The sequence below is a fragment of the Papilio machaon genome, chromosome 21 (assembly GCF_912999745.1).
Source record: "Papilio machaon chromosome 21, ilPapMach1.1, whole genome shotgun sequence".
Lineage (NCBI taxonomy): Eukaryota > Metazoa > Arthropoda > Insecta > Lepidoptera > Papilionidae > Papilio > Papilio machaon.
The window spans coordinates 2,072,863-2,097,190 of NC_060006.1; the positions used below are offsets into that span (position 1 = coordinate 2,072,863).

The 24,328-nt window shown below is 32.9% G+C and overlaps 4 protein-coding genes across 5 annotated transcripts; 2 read left to right on the forward strand and 2 right to left on the reverse strand.

Annotated features, from left to right (window-relative positions):
- Window positions 1-3: 3 nt before the first annotated feature.
- LOC106718606 lies at window positions 4-1,422 on the forward strand. 2 transcript variants are annotated; one of them, XR_006756443.1, is made up of 5 exons: window positions 4-64; window positions 362-502; window positions 605-748; window positions 851-913; window positions 1,324-1,422. XR_006756443.1 is itself a non-coding variant. In XM_045683285.1 (5 exons), the coding sequence occupies exons 1-5, from the start codon at window positions 164-166 to the stop codon at window positions 1,378-1,380; spliced, it is 528 nt and encodes a 175-aa protein (XP_045539241.1). In that variant the 5' UTR covers window positions 109-163; the 3' UTR covers window positions 1,381-1,422. The 2 variants fall into 2 exon arrangements, 1 of the variants encoding a protein (XP_045539241.1); XM_045683285.1 differs by lacking the exon at window positions 4-64 and adding an exon at window positions 109-286.
- A 7,093-nt stretch (window positions 1,423-8,515) lies between these two features.
- Window positions 8,516-11,679, reverse strand: LOC106718591 (Golgi SNAP receptor complex member 1). Its single transcript, XM_045683149.1, has 6 exons — window positions 11,493-11,679; window positions 10,974-11,149; window positions 10,619-10,708; window positions 10,203-10,351; window positions 9,491-9,607; window positions 8,516-8,897 (listed from the first exon to the last, which is right to left on the reverse strand). Exons 1-6 carry the CDS (start codon window positions 11,521-11,523, stop codon window positions 8,777-8,779), a joined length of 684 nt encoding a protein of 227 aa, XP_045539105.1. The 5' UTR covers window positions 11,524-11,679; the 3' UTR covers window positions 8,516-8,776.
- Window positions 11,680-12,536: 857 nt separating this feature from the next.
- Window positions 12,537-15,019, forward strand: LOC106718573 (cell cycle checkpoint protein RAD1). The gene is made up of 6 exons (XM_045683150.1): window positions 12,537-12,629; window positions 12,946-13,083; window positions 13,331-13,434; window positions 13,563-13,794; window positions 14,057-14,188; window positions 14,810-15,019. The coding sequence occupies exons 1-6, from the start codon at window positions 12,537-12,539 to the stop codon at window positions 14,921-14,923; spliced, it is 813 nt and encodes a 270-aa protein (XP_045539106.1). The 3' UTR covers window positions 14,924-15,019.
- Window positions 15,020-17,313: 2,294 nt separating this feature from the next.
- LOC106718574 (SH2B adapter protein 1) lies at window positions 17,314-23,537 on the reverse strand. Its single transcript, XM_045683148.1, has 5 exons — window positions 22,693-23,537; window positions 21,585-21,816; window positions 21,071-21,264; window positions 20,532-20,723; window positions 17,314-17,703 (listed from the first exon to the last, which is right to left on the reverse strand). Exons 1-5 carry the CDS (start codon window positions 23,380-23,382, stop codon window positions 17,584-17,586), a joined length of 1,428 nt encoding a protein of 475 aa, XP_045539104.1. The 5' UTR covers window positions 23,383-23,537; the 3' UTR covers window positions 17,314-17,583.
- Window positions 23,538-24,328: the final 791 nt, after the last annotated feature.

Here is a 24,328-nt window from a genome sequence, read left to right on the forward strand (position 1 = left end):
CCTAAAAAGTTGAGCCCGTCTGTCAATGTCCAAGAAACTGCAATGATCTGTCACAGCACAGCTGGTACAACAAAGTTATTTATTTAATTAAATCCATTGGACTATACTTATTATACTCTTTAAATCCGAATGTATTTGGTTTAATAAGTTGTAAGAAAACCACATGGAGTTTCAAGAAAATAACCTTTTATTTAGTGATTTATGTCGCTTGTGCCTGGTAAATGCAGGTACCACGTTCATAGACGAAAGTTTACAACAAAATATTTTTGTTTGTACCGGTGTTCAAGTAAATATCAAACTGACCTCTATTTCATTTCCACTTAAAGCTGTGTATTGAAATTAACCATTACAAATAATTCAGGTATCTGTTGAAGATAATCTTCCAAGTAAAATTTGCGTGACATGCTCCGAAATTGTAAACAAAGCTATCGAATTCCGAGAGGCTGTAAGCAAAAATGATTCCATATTAAAATCTTTGTATAGTGATGCTGACGACGAAGATGTAAGTTTTACATACATTTTAATAGAACTAAGTTAAATGCAAACTGTTTTTCAATTTACTTCTAAATTATTGTTATTCTTACACTTGATTTCATTGTTTTAGATAATTGAATATAGAATAGTAATTAAAAATGAAGATGAAGACTCAAATATGGAGACTGAAAGCAATTGTTATGCTGAAGAACCTCAAATTGACAATTCTAATTCCAACAACAATTACACTTATTCGTGCATAGTCAATTTAACTGTAAGTATTCTGGAAAAATAAAATAATTTAGTTATATGACTTGCAAATATATATATTTTTTATTTGACATAATGCGTATGTTTTCTTTTGTCACAATTTTAGTCAACATCAACACCATTGGGCACTTTAACAATAAGGAAAGATCTATTTCCAAATTCAGAACAGGTAAATAAATAATTTAGCTTGACCAAATTGAGTTTTAGACAAATTCAATAGAAATAAGAAATTTTAACAAATCTAAACTATTTTACCTTTATAAGTAATCACTGATTTATTGAAATAGACATTTTTGTATAGTCAATTTAAATACTGAAACTTTTTAAAATAAACCCATAGACAATAAATGGCATTTTCAGCCAGTAACAGGTGTTTATAATTTCTCAATTCAATTGAATTTCACTATTCATCTCTTTAAGAGTTCTCACAAGAGACATAACTAAAAATTAATTATTTAGAGATCTCACATAAGACATGTAACTTTTGTAATCTTTTTCTTCTTCCGACTATCATGTATTTGGGTTTTTTTTTTAATAACTTTTTAGTTAGTAATTTTACTACATTTCATATCATAGTAGTTTATCTTCAGGAAACACAAAACCAAAATATTAACTGTGAAAAAAAAGATGAAATGAAAAGGCCTGAATATCAAGAAGAAATACAAGATAATTGTGAGGTAATGTGTACATTAAGAACTTTGTAATTTATCTTACTAATATAAATGTAAAAGTTTTAATGGATGGATGTTAGAAAGTATCTCCAGAATGGCTGAATGGATCTTGCTGAAATTTGAGAGAAGAGATATATAACACAAGCAAAAACAATACATAAAAAATTTCTTTCTGTTTTCTTATCTATGTATATAAAAGAAAGTCGTGTTAGTTACACTATTTATAACTCAAGATCGGTCGAACTGATTTAGCTGAAAATTGATGGGGAGGTAGCTTAGAACCAGGAAACGGACATAGGATTTTTACCCCGTTTTCTATTTTTTATTCCGCGCGGACGGAGTCGCGGATAAAAGCTACTTTCAAATAATTTTTCATTACAAATTTTACTTTAATTTTCAGGAAACACACAAAGATGAGACTGATTGTAAAGAAAAAGTTGAAACAAAACCTAAATGTGAGGAAACAGATGTAATTGTATATAAATGTCAGGTAAGATTTGCATCAAAGCTCTTATTTAAATTATTCAAATTTTCGTGAGACATTATCATTAACTTATATAGGAACGGCTAAAACACTCACGTACATATGTCCGGTGTCGGCACAGACTAGTATTTTAGCTGTTCCTATATAAGTTAAAGCTCTTATTTAAAGTGGAATTAAATAATTAATAAATTATTTGCTATTTACCATATCATTTCTTCAGAGTGTCATAGAGTATAGAGTTAGTCGGGTTTATTGTTTTTTTAAACTTACCAGTTTGTTTTTATTTTTCTAGGAATGCGATAAATCTTTTAAAACATGGAGAAAATTGTATCATCACACGAGACAGCATAAAAAAACAAAAGCATGTCCTGTTAATGAATGTGGCAAAATGTTTTATTCCAAATCAGATTTGGAGAAACATATCCGTATACATACAGGTGTTAGACCGTACAGATGTAACTTGTGTGATAAGAGTTTTACACAAAAAGGTACTTTGAACAGTCATAAAGATGCTGTTCATTGAAAATCCATCGTAATAATTGTATTAAAGTGTATTTATTTATAAAAATAAACATAATAGCTAAAATTATTGCACAATTACAAAGAAATTACGCATCTGTGATTCCTCTGGTATTGCAGATGTCTATGGGTGTTGATGAACACCTTGGTGTTTCCGCTGCTTGTTTGCCACCTTCTCTTATAATATATATATTAGGGTGGCCCAAAGAAAATAAAATTTTGACGTCAAATTTTCAGAATCCTTATATTATTTTACACTTAAAAAGATGACATGACGAGAAAAAAAATTAAAACAAAAAAAAAATCTGATTTTCGGCAATTTTGGAATTTTTCAAAAATTCTGAGCGACCTTTTAAGATTTTTTTTTAACCTGTCCTTTGGTGGAGGTTCTTAAAACATAGTAAACTCACATATTTTCACACGAGAATCGGAAAAAACAAAAATTTTATTTTTTTGGGCCACCCTAATATATATATATATATATATATATATGAGCCGTTTATTTTGAAAGTGACCTAACTCCGTTTTTTAATTTTTTGCCAGTTACCATGTTTACATGTACAACTTCATGTTATTTATCAGTGAAGCATTTCAGATTGCTTATATTCAGAGAAAATACGATACATTTTTTACACATAAGTTTTCCGAATTAATTGAATAACTGAGCCGTGTAGTTTGAAAGTGGCCCACCTCCATTCTTGATAAGAAAACGCACGTTATTTACTTAATAATTGCCACTATTTTAACAGGAACTTTAAATTTAACATCCTTAGATACGCTTAAGCAGTATGACTCCTTAGTATCTTATTCGTATATTTTTAAATTCATTGAAACGCAAAACTTTCAATATCTCGATTTGAAGATAAATTGAGTTAGGCCACTTTCAAAATAAGCGGCTCATATATATATCCGATAATTTAGCCAACATAACAACATTATTAAAACAATATAATTAAGTTCAGTTAAAGTACTTAAATTATACTTAAACAAAATTAAGTTCATATACATTACAATATTATTAATTTATGTTAAATTAAGTGTTATATTGATTTTGTTTGTAAGTAACAGAATGTAAGTGAAGATGTGTTTTTACAAAAATAGTCATATTTTATTGGAGGATAAAGCAACGATGAAAAAAAAAAACAAAGTAATCGACAAAAGTATTAAAAATAGTAATAACTGATTTGCAATTAATTGCATGTGCAATCACGTTATCTCGAATTGTTATTATATAATTTAAAAAAACATTAACATAAACTTTAATATTTTTGATTATTATTCAATAAGGGTCAATGTGCAAGATAACTTATTAGTAGAGGCTCTTAAAGATTCAACCATATAGGAAAATAGGCCGCTTAAATTGTTATGCTTTTTAAAAAAACAATTTTACACCTGTAAATTTGATTTTGTGTTTAGTGCATGTTGTTAATATACTAAGATGTAGCTTTTAACAAAAAAACCATCAATTTGTTACTTTAGCCCTTATTTAAACGACCCATCGATAATATCAATGAAATTTGCATTTATTATGGGTTTATCATTTTAATAAAAAAATAACTAAATTAGGTTAGGTAAGCCTAACTTATGAAATTTGAAAGATTCTCATGTAATTTTTCAGGATTTAAATATTTTATATACAGATCTTGAACGTTTAATTTCAATTGACTGTTCACAACTATAACGAAAAAGTGACGTGTGCCATAGGTACTGTGGCGTTTCCCCACTGCGCATGCTAACTGCGCATGTCCGATGATAGGCGGATAATATGTCATTCAGTTAGAACTCGACAGCTAGCTAGTAAGGTGATGCTATGTATATATATGTAAATAAAGCATTGGAACAAATGTGTCTTTAGTGGTGACCCCGACGTGATATTCTAAACTACTGAACCGATTTTTTGTCTGAAAAAGGAGTCAGTGCGAGCGAATATACCGAGGTCCGACCGGAGCTACTCAAGGTCAGGCAATTTCTCAAGAAGCCTTCCTGCATTGCCTACGCCTGAAAGCTTCGGGCCCGTTAACGGCATCTTGCCGCCCGCCCGGTAAACCTATAAGGCTTATTTGTATACGATTTGAAGACATTCATCCGTATAAAGATATCATCATCCATGAAATATATGTGTTTCAAGAACAGCAAAATCGAGAATAGCGTAAATGCGTGAAAAAAGTGTGTCAAACAATGTCATTTGCTAAGCTGCAAGTAAGCTTAAGCATCGAGCATATTATTTTTGGGTTGAAAAAAAAACCGCCATGACATGTTAATATTGCATTGACGCTAGCGCCAGAGGAGTTAGCGACGAGTTACGAAAGCTTCGAAGTTGACATATCCCGGAAAAGACTTTTATCTTCGTTTATAATTTGTCAAAAATCAAACTCATGTCAGAGAGTAAGGAGGTTTAGAGTGTATAAATATAGCAACTATTTATATTGTTTCAAGAATCCTGTATATGTTTGTGCGATGAGTTTATATTTTTGTGTAAATAATTTAGCCGGTGTATTATTTGTTTTCGCAATTGTTAATTCTTTTATATCGCAAAGGTTGCGATAATAGAGTAATAATATATTTTCTTTAATTAGCCTTGGAGTACGTAGAAAGGACAGTGTCGTATCCTTTCAACTGGATTGATTGGATTATTTACCGACGCCTCTGCAATGCAAGTTGGTTCATGTCTCCAACAAAGAGTTAGTGATCACTGGGAGCCTCTAGCTTTCTTCAGTAAGAAATTGACCGCGAAGCAAACTCAATGGCCTGCGTATTACCGTGAACTTCTTGCAGTTTATGAGAGTGTTCAACATTTCCGGCATTTTTTGGAAGCTCATCATGTCACCATTTATACCGATCATAAGCCGCTGGTGTACGCTTTCAAACAGAAAAGAGAAAAGCTTCCGCCGATTCAACTGAATCAATTGTCCTTCATTTCACAATTCACGACAGATGTCGTTCATGTTAAAGGAGCCGAAAACATAGTGGCCGATACACTATCACGCATCGAGTCTATTTCATTCGACGATAGTTATCGTGCTCTAGCTAAAGAACAAGAATCGGATGAAGAGATCAAAAATGCCATCGATAATTCGTCGTTACGATTACAAAAATTTTCCATACCAAATTCTGATTTATTTCTTTTTTGCGACATATCCACTGGCAAACCACGTCCCTTTGTTACGCCCTCTTTCCGTCGTGAGTATTTCAATAAGCTCCATAATCTTAGTCATCCAGGCGCGCAAATATCAGCACGTTTAGTTGCTGACCGTTTCGTTTGGCCAGCTATGAAGAAAGACTGTAGGAAATGGGCCAAGGAGTGCATAGCATGCCAGCGCAGCAAAGTGTCCAGGCATACCTGGACACCAACAGGAGGATTTACAACTCCTACAAACCGTTTTCGTCATGTCCATGTGGACATAATTGGCCCCATGCCGAGCAACAAGGACTATAGATACTGCCTCACCGCAGTTGACAGATTTACTCGGTGGCCAGAGGCGTGGCCAATGAAAAGCATTACTGCGGAGGAGGTTGCTGAAACATTTATGGCTGGATGGGTTGCTCGTTTTGGGGTTCCTGCAACTGTTACTACGGATCAGGGACGTCAGTTTGAATCGTCTCTATTCAACGCTTTGCTGAGCCATTGCTCGGTAAGCCGAACCCGTACCACTAGCTATCACCCTTGTGCGAACGGAATGGTAGAAAGGTTTCACCGCCAGCTCAAAGCAGCCCTTATGTGTCATGGAGGTACGTGGTTTGGCGCGCTGCCCTTGGTTCTCCTTGGAATGAGAGCAGCACTAAAAGAAGATCTCGGGGTCTCCACAGCAGACCTCGTTTATGGAGAACCTCTTCGACTGCCCGGCGAGTTCATTTCTCCTTCACCTAACACACACACTCCTTCAGTCACTGATTTTGCGTCAGAGCTGAGAAGTCACATGGCCAGCATAAATCCTGTTCCGGCGAAGCATCATTCAGAAAGACGACCATTCATTTTTAAAGATCTTGACAAGGCAACTCACGTTTTTTTGAGAGATGATGCAGTGAGGACATCATTGAAGCCACCATATACCGGTCCACATCCAGTTGTAAGCAGGGACGATAAGAATATTGTTATTACAATCGGAAACAAGAACACAAAAGTTAGTCTAGACCGAGTCAAACCGGCGTATGTTGAAGAGCCTTTGACACCAGACTCTTTTTCCTCTTTTCATTGTCCTTCGACTGTCAATTCTCCCTCAAAATTAATTACATGTATTCCACCATCTAGTTCACATACATCTCAACCATCACCGAAGAGCGACACTCACGATTACATATCACGTTCAGGTCGCAAGGTGCGTTTTAAATTGCCCATTAAGACATAACATCTATCATGTTCCCTCTTTGAATTAAAAAAGTTATGTTATCTTTTTCTCTTTAAGCAACATTCTTTAAGTAGGGGTCATTTTACACCGTGGGGGGGTACTGTGGCGTTTCCCCACTGCGCATGCTAACTGCGCATGTCCGATGATAGGCGGATAATATGTCATTCAGTTAGAACTCGACAGCTAGCTAGTAAGGTGATGCTATGTATATATATGTAAATAAAGCATTGGAACAAATGTGTCTTTAGTTATAAAGTTTTTTTTTATAACTTTGTTTTTTTTTTTATTACTATCATGTTTTATATGACTGTATTTTCTGTCACGATAAAATATAGTAGGTAACATGAATTGTGTGCGTCGTATACTTGTATAGTGAAACAGAGTGTTAATTCCTTAAGTTTTTCCACTAGAGGTTAGTCGTGTGTAAGTACGTTTTAAGTCAAGTGGAAATTGATACAAACACCTCTAGTCACAGTACACATCCGGCTCAATCTTGTGTTAATAAATTATCTACACAAGAAATAAATCTTATCCGAAATAATTAATTGTGTAATGATATCTCTATAGTTATGTACTTGTGTAAAAAATTCTTTATTTTGTGTAAATTGTGACATAAAGTTAAGTGATATTGTAAAATAAATATCTAGTTATATAGTTATACAAGAAAAAGTGTCGATCAGAAATATTTCTCAATTTAGTATAAGTATCCAGCATCACCTTAAGCCGCATTCACATTTGTCTGACGTGTGGTGTCGTGATGCTTTCTGTCGTGATGGCTACTGTTCACATCTATATGACGCGTTATGACGGATTTTTAATCAGTTCCGTTATAGCTCTCAGAGAGTTTACACATTCGCAATGTTTTTTCATGAATCATACGATTCAGATTCAGTTTATGAAGAAGATATGCAGTTATTGGCACTGGCAACACTTCTAATAAAACAAAGAAAGAGAAGAAGATATATGGATACATCCAGTAAATACAAAAAGAGAGACTAAAGGCGAGTTTCATTGTCTCGTTAAAGATCTTGAGAGTGGTTCTGAAAAATTTCATCAGTATTTTAGAATGTCTAACTTCTGACGCGTCACAACAATACACGTGCGCGTGCACACTAGTCCGACCCGCTGTGTCGTGTCACTGCGCCGTCCCCCGCACCTCACCCATACTGACGCGGACCGGGATCGCTTCTGACGCTACACAACACTAGCCATCACAACACACTGCGTCAGAGAAGTGTGCACGCAACCATATTAATTGTATGAGACCGATAATTGTCTGATGCATCACGACACAACACGTCAGACAAATGTGAATGCGGCTTTACGCATAACACTTTGTGTAATGTACGATGTTCAGAGCCACCAAGATATTTGAAAACCTCTTTCTAAAGTATCCATTCAACTTTTTAAATTTCAATTTTTTTTGTGTAAACACATGGTAAATAAAAAAAAAATTCTTTAAACTTTTAATTTTTTATTCATATTATTTATTTACACTTTACATACAAATTATAGTTGATAAGTAAATACATAGTTACATATTGTACATTAGTGAAAAACACATGACATTATTACATATTTTAAATGACTGCAATAAAAATAATACGGAGGTCATAAAAAGATTGACATCTTTTATGGTCACACTTTTTTTTTGCAACCCATTGGAATTCTATATTAGTGGAATTGTTACAGATTAAAATAAATTAAGACTATCTGTTAAGTAATATTAATAAAAATATATACTTCCTGGACTTGATTTATTTGCGTTCTTTATAACATAAAACCAATTTTAAAAGGTTTTATCAGTCTGTCCGCAAGTCCGCGTTTGTTTCACGTAATCTCCGAAAAGGATGTACTTTTGACGGGATTTTTAAAGGAATGATGTACGCGGGAGTAAGATAGGCTTTTTTGAGGCCACTTTTTTTTTCATAAAATAAAATTAATTAAATATTAAACCTACTTACACTATGATATTGTTATGCATTCTTAAAACAAGAAAAAAAAACTCAAAGTCAATGGAAAGCATAAAACAGTAATAGGAATGTGCAAACGGCTACAACTAGACCTAGAATTAGGGAGTCGCGACGTTTGCGGGCGTTTATTCTGTAAATAAGACTGTTCAGCATTGGAAACCTGCAAAATTATAAAGTATATAAATAATTACTAATCAATCATGATATTGAATGGCAGGAGAAATAAGAAATTACCAATTTCATCATCATCATCATCATCAGCTCACTATACGTCCCCACCGAGGGGCTCGGAGCCTAACCCAAGTTAGGGGTGACTAGGCCATAGTCAACCACGCTGGCCAAGTGCGGGTTGGTTGACTTCACACATATCATTGAATTTCTTCTCAGATATGTGCAGGTTGCATCACGATGTTTTCCTTCACCGTAAGAACGTCGGATAAATGTACATATGTAAATCGAAAATCGAAAAACACATTGGTACATGGCGGGACTCGAACCCAGGACCTGCAGATTGCAAGTCAAGTGCTTAAACCCCTGAGCCACCGACGCTCTATTACCAATTTAGGCCTATCTAATTTCTAAATATTTTTTTTAAAACTTTATATCTTATTTTTCTTAAACTACACTTTTATTTTCAGTATTTTAAAAGTTTAACTCAAAAACTACTAAGCAGATTTTGAAACTAGTTGTAGTTTTTGAGTCTAAAATCTCTTGTATCACCATTTAATTTGGCTATATTGATAACAAAGATACCTGTTGGCAATATCATTGAACCTGGTCTGCATACGCTTGAATGTCTGCCGCTGCGAGGTGAGATGCTCGCGCGCCTCCAATGCTATGTTGATCTGTTCATCAACTAGGATGTGTGAGCTAAGAAAATAATAGATAACGCAAATAAATGTTCCGTACAAATTTAAATTAGTTCATACTAATAAGAAGAGATAAATTTGTTTATTTGCATTGAATAGGCTCCGGAACTAAGAAATTGATTTGAAAAAAAATTTCACTGTTCGGAAGCTATACCATCCCCGGGTGACATAGGGCTATATATTACTAGATATTTCATATATTGATTTACATGCATCAGCTAAGTCTCCCACACATCATGTATGTTCACATTGTTTCCGAAGACAAATTAAAACAACTATTATTGATAAGATTAGTATTTTCATGATTACTTAAACAGAATCCAATCTATATATATAAAAGAAAGTCGTGTTAGTAACACTATTTATAACTCAAGAACGGCTGAATCGATTTGACTGAAAATTGGTGGGCTGGTAGCTTAAAACTAGGAGACGGACATAGGAACTTTTTTATCTGGTGTGATTTTTTTTTATTCCGTGCGGATGGAGTCGCGGGTAAAAGCTAGCATGTTATAAATACAATCTCATTATAAATCTACATAAATAATTACCCTAAAATCCCTTTCCATTGTTAGAAAATACATAATGTTTATATTTACCTGTGCAAATGATTAGCCTCTTTAGCATACTGGTCACGTCGACTGAGCCCAGCGGCTGCGGGCGGTGGGCTACCCCCACGCAGCAGTTCCTCACGCTCTCTCCGAGCACACACTAATGCCGACGTTCGCGAGAACTCTTGTTGATAATCCTACAATATACTTTATCATCAACGGTCTAAGGTTAACCACTGTAGAATGTAGGCCTCCCTCACTGATGGCCACAATCCCCGGTCCCATGCCACTCCATTCAGTGCACTCTCACAACAGAGACCAGATCATTGGAGCTAAGATGCACTACATTAACTTATACCATAAATTAATCAAGTTTCAAAAATATACAAATGATTTTACTTAAACATTCCAATTACAGTTGTGTAGCAAAATATATGTATACAAGATGTATCACAAAAACTTACCATCAGAATCTCTCTATGCCTCTTTATAGTGTGCATCGTAGCAGTACCGCTGGGTGCTAGATCGGCCATTGAATCATTAATTGCAGACAACTGAAAATAATTAAAAAATACTACTTCGTTTTTTTGAAGAAGTGAAGTTTTTCAATAAATTAATTGAAATTTTAATTGACTTTTGCATAAACAGAATATAATTGTCGCATAAATTATATTGATCAAAACTGTGACAGATAAAATTGTATATGTTTATATGTGTTCAAATTTATATAAAAATTCAAAACTAAATTATTAAATTTAAAAATATTTCATAACATGTAACATTTTTTGAACTGATCCATCACTTGATAAAAAACCCTACCTTGTTTAGAAGTTGCTGAATTTCCATAGACATTGTATCAAACATGTCATCACTGTTGATCAAAGGTGCTGTCTCGGAAGATAGATTTGATGAGCCATATGTAACACCCAATTTACTAAACGCTACCAGTTTCACATCTATATCATTCTCTAGATGTCTTGCTTGCTTTCTTAAATCTAAAACGAAAACATGTTAACTACTGAGATACGGTAATCAATTTATTTTACAATTTGTTCTTTTAAAGCATCTGTACTGTATAGATAATATTGTTCTTGCAAAAAGTAAATATATATCATTACTATTACATTAATACACTTAAATTTGATTATAATAAAAGGAGATAAACCTTGCTTTAGAATATACATTACACCAAACTTGGGGCCAATTAAAATCTTTTCATTCCCATCCATACATCGTACAGATATAATAATTATAAAAACCTCACAAACTGTTTGATGCAACGTCATAATTTCTAAAGATTGGTGACACCGGTAGCTTGTAAGATTATTTATATTTTACCTTCCCAAGATGAACTTGGAGCCATGTTCATTTTGTATTATTGTTATTATCAAGTGAAAGAGCTTTTCAATAGATTTTAAGTAATGTTTAATTGTTTACAAATTTCTTTAGACTCGTAGCTCGGAAGCTCAAGGTCAGTTTTTGTTATCAAAAAATGACGTTTGTCGTTCAGCTAAAGATCATGTTATGTTATGACGTTTACGAAGTGTTCATCAGAAGGTTAGTCATAAATCATCATACATTAAAATATTATTACTATTCTATTCTTATTTATATTCTTCTGTTTTTTTACTGAATTTTTGTTAATACTCAATAGATGATCCTAAAAATTTCAAACCCGTTAATTTTGTCAGCACTTAATGGTGAACCAATACACAATAGACTGTCATAAATTTTAATGTTTTTCGATCAAGTGTCAAAATGACGTCTATCAAATTTTACGCGGCATACTGATTTTTTAAACTGAGGCACGTTAAATATTTTAATTTAAATTGTAATTGAAAGTATTTCATAGTTCATTGTTATGACTGATTGTACCCTGTCAAAATTACCATCAATCGTAGAAAGAGTTTTGGACCAAATCGAAGAAAAAGTACTTAAAACGGCTAATAAACAAAGTTGTTAATTACTTTACGAAATATTTTATTCTCGTCTTCTTATATTAAATTTAATTTAGATACTATTTAGTTACAGATGAAGATCTTCTGACTTTGCATTCTATATTTGGAGGCGTGTTACAAAGGGCTTTAGATATTATAGAAAAATATCCAACCTTTGTTACCTACTGTACAGCAAATAAAACGAGAGAACTCATAGAGATAAAAGGTGAAAACGACAGATGTTACAGAGTATTTCCTCGTATTAACTTCTGTCCATGTCTAGCATTTAAACATCAAGTATTAGAAAAGAAAACTCAAATATCTTGTAAGCATATATTGGCTGCAAGAATACAACAAATATTGGGTAAAACAGTAAACCATGAAGTGACTCATGATCAATATTTAATGTTGGTAAAGTCTATGTTTGATTTAGAAGACGAGAAAAATGGATGAGGGTACATCTCAGTATTATTTCACTGCTTCAATGGAATCTGGAAAAATACTCTGTAGTTTATTGAAAGCAATACAGTTTCAAGAGGTTTGTATTAAAATGTAGTTATTATAGTTTTTGCACGAAACTTTATCTGTGCATAATTAAAAAAAATGTTAATAAGTAGTCCATGTGTTCTTTCCATTGAGCTGTTATGGAGATACCTTCTAATACATATCCATCTATTCTTCAATCTAAACATTTCAATTAAAGATATTTGTAAGAAGTAAGATTGTTTTAATTTAGTGTTTTGTTGTGTAGATAAATGCCCTAATAAGGCTATACAACATGAAAGGAGTTGGAAATTAAGTTCTTGTAAAATAAGAACACTAATAAATTAATAATTAATATTTACGTTCTACAGTGTGCAATATTTTGTGCTATGACAGAAGGTTTAAAGTTGACGGTGGAGGAGGGGAAATGTGTCCAGGCTTCAGCTTACGTTCCTGCTGACAACTTTACAGAGTACCATGTTAGAGAAGATGTGGATGTTATGTTTAAGGTATTTTTACAATTTATATAAGGTATTTTTGACTCCGTCTGCGTGGAGTAAAAAAAACTCCAAACAAAACAATCAAATCCATTCATACATCAAATCCCAAAATTCTATTTTTTTAAACTTCATTCATAATTTTAAAATTAACTCTTAACTTAATTTCTGCCATCATACTAAAGTAGATGGTTTTTCGGAGACGTAATGGAGTCATCCAGGACAACGTTGGCAATGACTGCTTTAATTTTATTTGTAGATCAGTATTGCTGTGTTAGCTGAGTGTTTGAATATATTTGGTTCAGCGGAGGAATCAAGTTTGAAAATGTATTACAGATGTGAAGGATCACCATTACTTTTAGTGTAAGTTGAAAATTAATTCCTTATTCATTTCACCTCACGAGTTGTTGCAGAATCATGTAAAATGTCCGGTAAATGGTTAAATATATTTAAGCTGATTTATTATAAGAGTATTGCTTTGTTAACAACAGCCTACAACCACAATCGGTTCACAATGTGATGACAGACTGTGAGATATCAACACAGACACCGGATTCTCTGCTAGACTTACGTGATTCAGACGCAGACGAAGTTGCTAAGCTAGTGCTCAAGGCACCGGCTTTCCTCGCCTTGTTGGCTGATTTAGAACGATCCTGCGATGTATTCGAACTCAATCTATCGCCTGAACACCCTAATGTCAGCATTGTTACCTATGGTATGCAGGTAAGGTATTCACTATTCTTTGCACAAGTTTTATGAGAAAATAGCTGTAGCCTTTGTCTTCATTAGCATACAATTTAAAAAGTAACCTATAACATGCCCACATGCATCTGCTACCTTCCTTTCAAATCCCATCAAAATCGGTCCCGCCGTTCTAAAGATTACCCGGAACAAACTTTGCTTTACGTTTACACACAGACACACATTTTAATATTTATATAGATTGTTCGAAATAAAATATAAATAATATATTATATTTGCTAAGGACCAGTCATGTATCGACATGCCGAAGTCCTCAGACATGGTGGTAAGCTTCAGCTGCGAGCGAGCAGTGACATTGCGCTATCAGCTGCATCACATACGACTTGTTATGAAGGCTCTCGCACTCTCATCCAAGGTATCATCAGCTCACTATACGTCCACTGAGGGGGTCGGAACCTACCCCAAGTTAGGGGTGACTGGGTCATAGTCAACCACACTGGCCAAGTGCGGGTTGACTTCACACATGTCATTGAATTTCTTCTCAGATATGTGCAGCATCACGATGTTTCCTTTCACCGTAAGAATGTCGGATAAATGTACAGATGTAAATCTAAAAACACATTGGTACATGGCGGGATTCGAACCTAGGACCTGCAGATTGCAAATCAAGTGCTTAACCCTTGAGCCATCGATGCTCCTCACTAATTTCAAATATTTTGGCGTCTCAATATCAACTTAATTCATTATATAGGTAAAAACTCAAAATAAACTTCATTTGTTGTCTGTGTTCTTCCAGACTATGTTTTACATAAACCAACATCAGTTAGGCCGTTCTAGAGATACCTTCTAACATCCATCCGTCTGAACTTTCGCATTTATAATATTAGTAAGATGTATGGATATTGTAACTCAAGAAAGGCTGAATCTTCATGAAACTTGCATGATGGATTTTCATAGCAAAATACTTGCAGAGATATGTTTTTATACAATTGTTTGGGCAATGGAGACTTAAAGTAAAACATTGTCTAAATTGCAGGTAGTTTTAAGATTCAGTAGCAATGGATTATTGCTGCTACAATTGAAGCTTGAGAAAGAAGATCAAAGACAGATGTTCTCCGAGTTCTATATTGTGCCTCTACTTGATGATTGAACTTGGATATTGTTAACTAAATGTAAGTTACCGAATACTTTCTATTTAGTACTAGCTTTTACCCGCGACTTCGTCCGCGCGGAATAAAAAAATGCACACAAGATAAAAAAGTTCCTATGTCCGTCTCCTAGTTCTAAGCTACCTCCCCATCAATTTTCAGCTAAATCAGTTCGACCGTTCTTGAGTTATAAATAGTGTAACTAACACGACTTTCTTTTATATATATAGATAATAATTTCAAAGAAACATAAGAAATCTAAGTCATATTAATTTTTATTAATGTCTTTTTTATATTTTTGATTTCAATTTTAAAAAATATTTCTTTACTTTTTTTAAAAGAAAGTAATTAAAAATTTAATTAAGTCTATTGATTTGTGGGTAGATTTAAAATTGTTATACATTAACCAGATTTAAAAGATAGGTGAAATATTTATGTATTCCTACAGAAAGCTATTTCTTCTGGATGAGATGTGAAATAAAAAAAACAGTATCGTGCAAAATATATAATATATATATTTCATAAATAAATCTTAAATAAGGAATGTTAATTACAAACAACATTCAACAGACAATTTAAAAAAAAACAATTCAGTGCGAAATTAATAACAGCTTTTACATTACATTTATAAGACTTAATTTTGTGCATAAGAAAAGCTAAATAGTTAAATATGAATACATCAAAATAATTTAGAAATAATGCTAATATAAATTAATTTTTATTTTCATAACCGGTTTTAGCAAATCAGTGTACGTTTTAGTACAGTATTTCATTATGAATGTTATATGTTTTCTAAAACAAGATTCGCGTTTCAACTTTCGGATAAATTCTATAAAAAAATCAACTAATTTCAATTAATACAGTTTTTAAAAGAGCGAAATGTTTACACAAAAATCATATAAGACAATTTAAGCTATTTGATTCGTCTAAATGCCAATTATTTACATATACCAAACAACAATCATGTTATTACAATATGAAACATTATTTAATTCAATTCCAACAACAATTAATTACTTTTTTATTTTATAATTAATTTACTAGAATTTAATTTTAATTTCAAACACTTAAATCCGACTCGAAGGACCATCGCGAATTTTTTGCCTCAATATTGTAACATCGTTACGATAATGTATCGCTATATTTAGATGATTTCTATTAAACGATTTTAAAGTCTTGTAATATTCAGTTCAGTAGCTTCATTTCGCTTCTGTTTTTAATTTTAATTTATATAATCATTTCGTCTACATTACAGATTTTTATAAATTATTCGATACAGATTTCAATAAATCCAAAAATGGATTTCATACTAACCCCTGTATCCTAAAATACTAAGTTTTTTTAATAATAAATGACTAGAAACTTAGTTTCAGTTTAATTAAAAGCAAATGTGGGTAGTTAGATAAATATCCCACATATATTATTGATATAAGATTGGCAATTCTTTACTAAAGAACACTTATGGAATAGACTACAAATACGAACTATTCCTATTATTATATAAAAATATATTTCATATAAGAATTGTCGTTGGCATATAACGGAATGCATATGTAGCATGTTAACGGAATTATATTTAAAAAATATAAAGTAGGAGGGTGGAGATAAACAGCATGAATTACGATATTTTTTTTTTTTTGGAGGATGGAGGATTAATTTTAGTCCTCTTTCACTTTCCATCTTTTTCTTATTAGGAAAGGATGGGAAGGGAAAGCGTATTTGGAGGAAGAGGGGACGCATAGGAAAGGGTAATATCATCTTTCTGTGCGTGCCCTTCTTAGTTGATAAAAGGTAGGCATCGCATCATTTGCGGATGTCTATGGGCAACGGTAGCTTTGCTATTTCTGTGAATTCAAGTGGCCGTTTATAAAAAAAATATTCTAACCGTACGTTTCTATTGCCGTGTAAAATATATTTTCCATCCTTTTCAATAATTAAAAAACAAGCACAATATGGCTTTTTGCGGATGTTTCGGAAATGTAGTTGATATTTAAAAAAATACTTAAGTAAATAACAAAATTACTACATATAATTTACTATCGTTATTACTTATTTATTTACATTATTTAATTAATTTAAGTTTTATTGCACAAAATAAATAATCTAAAAGTCTTAGCAAATTGGAGACTATATTTATAATAAGTAAATTAAAAAGTGCGCTTGAAAGTAAAAACCAGTATCTCTGGAATGCTTTTTAAGACAAATAGACGCGAAAATTAAAACTACCAAATATCCTTCTAGAATTTTCTGCGTGATTTTCTGTTGTGCTTTTTATGTTCTTTCTCGAATATATTAACTAGGCAAGTTTTTAGTGCTAACATACACAAACCCATGAAGCGATCAACTGGTGACAACCATACACGAACCACAATTTACAATCACCACTAAAAGTTGTCGACCTGCTTCTAGCAGTCAATTTATGACAGTCCTTAACTTGTTTATTCACTTTTGTATAACAATTTTTAAACCACAAAAGTTGTCACTTATCAACTTTAAAATCATTTTACATTTTAACCTTACACAATCTTATTTCTTGAACTAAAAATTTCTAAACTGTCTCTCGTCAACTGACAGATGTCAGTCACTTGTCAAAGTGACAGTTCGCGTTAGTATGAAAGGTCTAATTGTCAAGACAGCTGAGAGTATTGCAGAAGAGCAAACGTTACATGAAGCTGTATTTGTTCTCCACCGCCCGCATGTCCTGGGGGGCGCTACTGGCGACCAGTAGAGCCTCCAATTCCGCTCGCCGCATTCTTACATCACTACCAAGTGACAGTCCAAGCTGAAAAAATACAGTCATCCTGTCATGAGTCAATCTTAGGGTAGTGCGAAAAACTAGTTTGTCGGTTTTACAGTGTCGTGAAATGACTCATTTAAAGATTAATTGCTTAAAAAAATTACACAAATGACTAACATCTGTACTCCAAAACGGTAGGCAGAGATTATGGATTACTATTTACTTATTACGATGTTACGGTTCTAGCACATCGAAAAAAAAAAGTAGCCTGTGTTCTTCCAGACTATGATCTAAATCTATGCTAAATTTCATGGAGATCAGTTGAGCAGTTCTGGAGATATCTTCAAACTAACATCCATCCATCCAAACATTCGCATTTATAATATTAGTAAGATAACTACGCAATTTTATAAAGTATTGAATATAAAGAATAGCATGAGAAAAGAAATTAAGAAAACTTACCATCAAAAGACATACAAACATAACACACCAAACAGCAGGCAACAGAAAAATAACCAGCAAAAATTAAAAAAAAAACAAAGCCATTCAGCAGAATAAGTTTTAATAATAAAAATTTACAACCAAAGAAATATGATTAAAGCTCGAAAGAACATGAGTTCGATTTGTACAAAAAAATAAAATAAAACAAAAAAAAAATTAACCATGAGTTTTCACTACTGAAACATTTGCACAAAACAGACATCATATGTTTTTGTACATTTGTTTCAGCAATGGAAACACACAGACATACATACATTCTATATTAGTACAATATTATATAACAGTCCATCAACTAACATATTAAATACATCTAACACTTAAAGGTTAAAGTTACAAATAAAGCTAATATTACTGGCAAATTAAAATCTATGTTTGGACTGGATTACTGTGTGACTCGTATCCCAAAGCACTTTATTATTATACTATTTGTAATAATAAAAAAAAAACTTCTGACTGTTCCTAAATATTCAATAAAAAAAACTTAAAAGAAAATTATATACTACATATTTAGGAAAAAAATTTGAACCAAAAATATGTTGTTAAAGTCTTCGTTATACTTTAATTTGTATTATTAAAGTATAAAGTTTCCCAATTTTTATGTAATTTGTGTATTTAACTGTCAGAGTTCATGTATATAAGAGAAACATGGGTTAAAGAACACTACATAGAACGATAAACAGAAAGACAAAAACTCATTACATAATTGTGATTTCCACCTATTCCTACTAGTCGTAACATAACTAAGACAAAAAAATATATAAGTAATATTTTACAATCGAAATAATAAATAAAATGCATGCTTAGGAATCAACGAAAAACCTTTAAAAAATTAATAATAGTGAATTTAAAAATATATACTTTTTTAATAGTTTGAAAAGTGATTACTTAATATACATTCCCACAATAAAGTCTATATTTTATTTTTAAAAATTCAGTGCTGCCAAAGAAAAAACATTTAATGACATGTGAGTCATCATGTAGTGTGGAAAAATTAATTAATATTTTTTGTTCGATTTCATTAAAAATAAAACATCTAAAAGAAATAAGAATACCCTAATTCTGCTTATTATTAACTAAAAAAACCAATCAAAATTGACAAAGTTAAAATCAAATCATAACAATGTTGCCATACAAAAATAAAGAAATTGTTGGTCAATTACAAAATACAAAATGTTTCTCTGTTATATACTTTGGGAAAACAAAAATAGATTACAAAATTTTTGTAATTATTATGCAAACTGTACTGAGGAAGAAATTAAAAAATATAAATTTATTTACTTGAGATGAAAAAAAAACGAAAAAAAAAATTAGTACAAATATATTTGAAACAATAGCATTATCAGAAATCAAAAATTATTCTTGCACATGCAATAAAATAAGAACGGACTTTTTTATTTTAAAATAAATACATATTTTATTAATTCCATTGAAAAAATAATAATAATTTGAAGCATGTATTTTCATTGTCATTTACTATCATTATATGGATAGAAAAATATATAAAAGAGATTGCTGAGCAAATAATTATGTACATATAAACTACAACATTAATAGCAACATAATATTTATAACAATAACAAAATTCATAAGAATACCAAGTTGGAGCGCGAGTGACACAAATGTTGAAAAAAAAAATATCTTAAAAAATTCAAAAACGACCTTAAACATGTCAAAAATTAATTTGATATAGTTTAGTAATATCAAAATATATATTATAGACAGTCAAGCTCAGACATCTTAATTATGTCGACAAATTGCATATATTTAGTAATAAACATATTTTTTACTATCAGATTTCATATTAAATCAATACAAGCACTGATTAATCCAGTGGTAAAAAACTAAACTAATATGTACATAGAAAGGCGAAGACTTCGGTGGGATTCTAAGCCTCATAATTATTTATACTTATAGGTGAAACAATGTATTTTGTTTAAATGTACCATAAATAAGTATATTTGTTCATAAATCAACATTTGTCTCTACTCGCGTCAAGGTGAGTAAGGCGGACCTACATCGAGTGTAAAGTGAACACAACACCTAAAATATAAGAATAGTAAATGTACTGTGACAGTAGTAACAACAGTGGAACAAAATTAGCTAAGAGATTTTGTAATTAAAAATTACATTCTGCTCTAAATGTTAATAAAAACTGTATAAACAATGTAGTTTTTTGACTACAAGTGTCCACATTATAGAATACTTCTTTTATCTGTAGCTGATATTTGAAAAGTATCGTTTTACAATAGCTACTCTTTGACGAGAATGCAAAATGTACCATTGCTGCTACTTACTCTATGACAAGAGTATACCCCCACAGTGTCAGTTACTATTCTTTGCTGTATAATCTATGAGAGCATCTGAGAGCTCACTTGTTGACGTCCGTCGTGGTCCTGGCAGACGACGTACTGTGTGAGCGTGACGTCAGCGGCGCCGCCAGACTCTAGCGGGATGGGGTGCGCGCGGAAGTGTTCCAGCATGTCGTGCACGTTGGGGAACCAGAGGTGTTGCACGCGGCATTGCCCCGTCTCAGATAACGTCATGCGGAGGTGTTTAGCGCGACCCTGGAGCGTGTGAATTTTATAAGTAACTAGCTGTAGCCCACGACTCCATCCAGATAATTAAAAATAAAACTTAAAGTAGCCTATGCGTTCTTCCAGACTCTAGACTGTTCTTCTAGACTGTTCTACATCTGTGCTAAGTTTCATCAAGATCTATTAAGTTGTTTTTGAGATACGTATAAAAATCCTACCATCCAAAGTTTCGCATTTAAAATTTTAGTACAATTTTAAGATTATGTATTTCAATTCAAGATAAAAAAAGACTAGATGGCGTTGTTTTCAATCAGAAAATAATTTTTGTATAGAGAACAACGCCATCTAGAATTAAATAAAAACCTTATCAACCTCACCTGGAAGTTAAAAGTGAGGACATACTCTCCCCGCCTGGTCTCGCTCTGTCGCACGAGGTAGCAGCCGTGTGCGCCCGCGCCACCTGACAGCACGCAGGCCGCAGCCGCAGAGCGCGCCAACGTGCCATGGAACCACGGCCACTCCGTCAGAGATAGTCGCCCCGAACCCGCACACGCTTCTTCCGCTATTGAACCTACTCAAATAATATGTAGCACATTTTCACAAAATAATCCATTCAACAGATAATAATAGTGAGTCTTAGTAGTAGTAGCAGTTAAGTAGTATTTAATCAGATAGGTCGAAATATGGTGGTACACATAAAGTAGTTTTATTCAGTCTTTATTACTGCGAGTAGAGAATAAATGCGTGTTTCTATTTTAACTGTCTCTTCAATATATTATTAAAAACAATAAGGTTCACAGACTATTTTGTTAATTAATATTTGTTATCTATCCAGGATAGAACATATTGTGTACTGGTCCTAAATAATAAAATATTTGTTTTAATACCAACCTAACTCTCCTTCTTCTGGTGTGTCGGTTGTTAAATCAGCATTACTAGTGCTGGGTGGAAGATCGCGGCGTGGTGGCAGGTCAGGAGGTGCCGGCTCCGGCAGCCCTGCCAGCGACTCAGGTGGGGGTTGTGTCGTTGGCGCCGACCGCATGCAGTACTTTATAGTGGCCAGCCAGGACTTCATATCATCCACATCAGCTGCTTCTATTACATATTCCATGTTGTTGTCTGCCTGAAAATAATATTTTTACACATTTTCACATTTTCTTCATACTAAAACTAATCAGATAAGTTAGTGGCAAGCAGAACTCGTAACTTTGTTGCTACTAAAAATACTCCAGACCATCCAAAAGCTAATACAGATAATGTTTCTACAGCAGTAAAACTTTATTAAGCACTCCTGTTCACTCTATAATATCACTTGATTCTAAAAGGATATGTCCATCACCACATCTGAACACCACAGGTTCTATTAATATACTGAGAAATATCTTGTTAGATCACTTTTGCAGTTTATATGTAACAAAGCCAAATAAAAACATATATTTAAAAACAATATCAATTTCAACTAATTTATATGTACCTATATATTGATTGTACAATCTTAGTCATTCATTTTCCTTTGTTATATAAAGATGTATTTAGAAACAAGTTCTTGATTCAATAAAATGTTTAAAAATATCAACATTAAAACATACAAATCACACAGTGATTAACTAATTAATGTAAACACAGTCAAACCGGGATAAGTTTGAAACCTCTCAAAGCGAGAGACATTGTCTGGTCTCTTTGACTCTCGCTTATCCAGGTTTGACTCTAAATTTTTTCCACAATTTAATCCTACATAAATGTATATCATATTTATGAGTTTCCACTCCAAAAACCTGTTCATAAAAATATTGTCATCCTTTTTTCTTTGTCTTTGAAAAAATAGAGACAACAATATGTTTTATATGGGTGATTTAATAGACAGGAAACCCATGGTCACTATGACAGTATAAAAAACCTAGACAGAATTATAACTGATGAATAATGCATTGAATTTGAATTAATTTCATGTGGTTAAAATGTTTATATGTTGATTGTAAAATCAAATACAGTGACTAACCTTTAAAACAAATGTGTTCTCATGATCAGGCATCTCCAAAGCTGTGGTTTCCCGAGCTTCAGATATCAAAAAACAAAACACTCCACTCCTTGGCTTTTGAGCCTTCGGTGGTGAATAAAACTCTAACATGTAGCCTCCAACAGTTTTCACTAAAGCTAACCTACATTTCTCCCACTTCTGTGGACCTCCAGGTTGTTCTAAACTCTCTGGTGTTAAATAATTAACTAAACCTTCCTTTCTGCATTCAACAACGATTTTGGCCAATTTCGTTTTACTATGTTTATTCAAATTAGACGACAGTTCTACCTCGTCAGAATTCTGTTTGTGAAATAGACCTTTACCACGCCGTAGACCTTTAAAAGATAACCGTCGGAAAAAGGGCTTGTGTTGTGTTTTCGGAGAATCCGTGTCCTCTGAGTAGTCACTTTCATCGTGGCCGGTATGTGTACCGTTTGGAAGCTTGTGTTGCGCTTTCAATTTACCAAACTCAAAGTCAAATTGTTCAGTGAAACATTCGACAAATTTCTTTAAAAACTCCTTTTGTGAGACGTTAGGTCGGTTTGAGACGTCATTAGCACCAGTTTGAATGTAATTTAAGCATGCCTTGGCGAAGTCCTGTGCGGCAGCTTTGGCCTGACGCTCACAGAACTCGACCCATCCGTCGGGCTCGCCGTCGGACGGGCCGGCCATGGCAAGCAATTTCTTTATGAGCTCCACTTGGCTGGTGATTGATTATTGCACATAAAACATAACAACACTATTCCGATAAGCTCACTGATTCAACAATCCTTATCTAATTCTATGACAATTTCGCAATCAAAATAAAATTGACGATGCTCACAAGGTTCTCGCGAAAACAAGTTTAGTTGCCATATAAAAAAATCAATGTAAACAACGCGTTTTAAAAATTGAGTTAAAAAATCTCCTACAATTTTTAATTTCAATATTTGATTTTAATTGTATTGCTTAGTTATCATTTGTTTCTTATAATTATTTTACACAAAAATTTACTACTTTTTAAAAAGCGTCATCTAGTACGATTCACGTAAAACTTTATATTATGATGTAAAGGTGATTAAAAATGTTGTATTCTTTATGATTATTCTCACAGTTTAGTACAAATGAATTGTCATTTTTTTGGGTCACCATTTAATTCAAGAAAGTTATCGAAACACAAACTAGATAATTTTAAATTATTGTTTGTCCTTCAAACTACAACGAAATAGTACTGATAACCACAACTTATTGATTAATCCTTCGATCAATAAATACTATTTCGTTGTTGTTTGAAGAATAGACTCTAATATTCAACTTTTAATGTCAAGCATCTTCTAGAACAAGCTTAGAACTGGAACATTTTAAAATGTTGCAAATAAGCAGATATAGAAGAATCAAATCTCAAATGCGCTCTAGAAAGCACAAGAACAACTATTCGATTAAAAATAACAATCTAACCTCCATAAATACAGAGAAAAGGACCACTCAAATACGTCATCGGCATTATACAGTCTGTGCGGCATCGTAAAGCGCGCGAGCTCGTGTGTGTCAAATTTCCGATAATCTTATTTTGGCGCGCATCAGACACCTCGATGACGGAAATATGGGAGACATGTTGCGAACGACGCGCCCCGGGGAC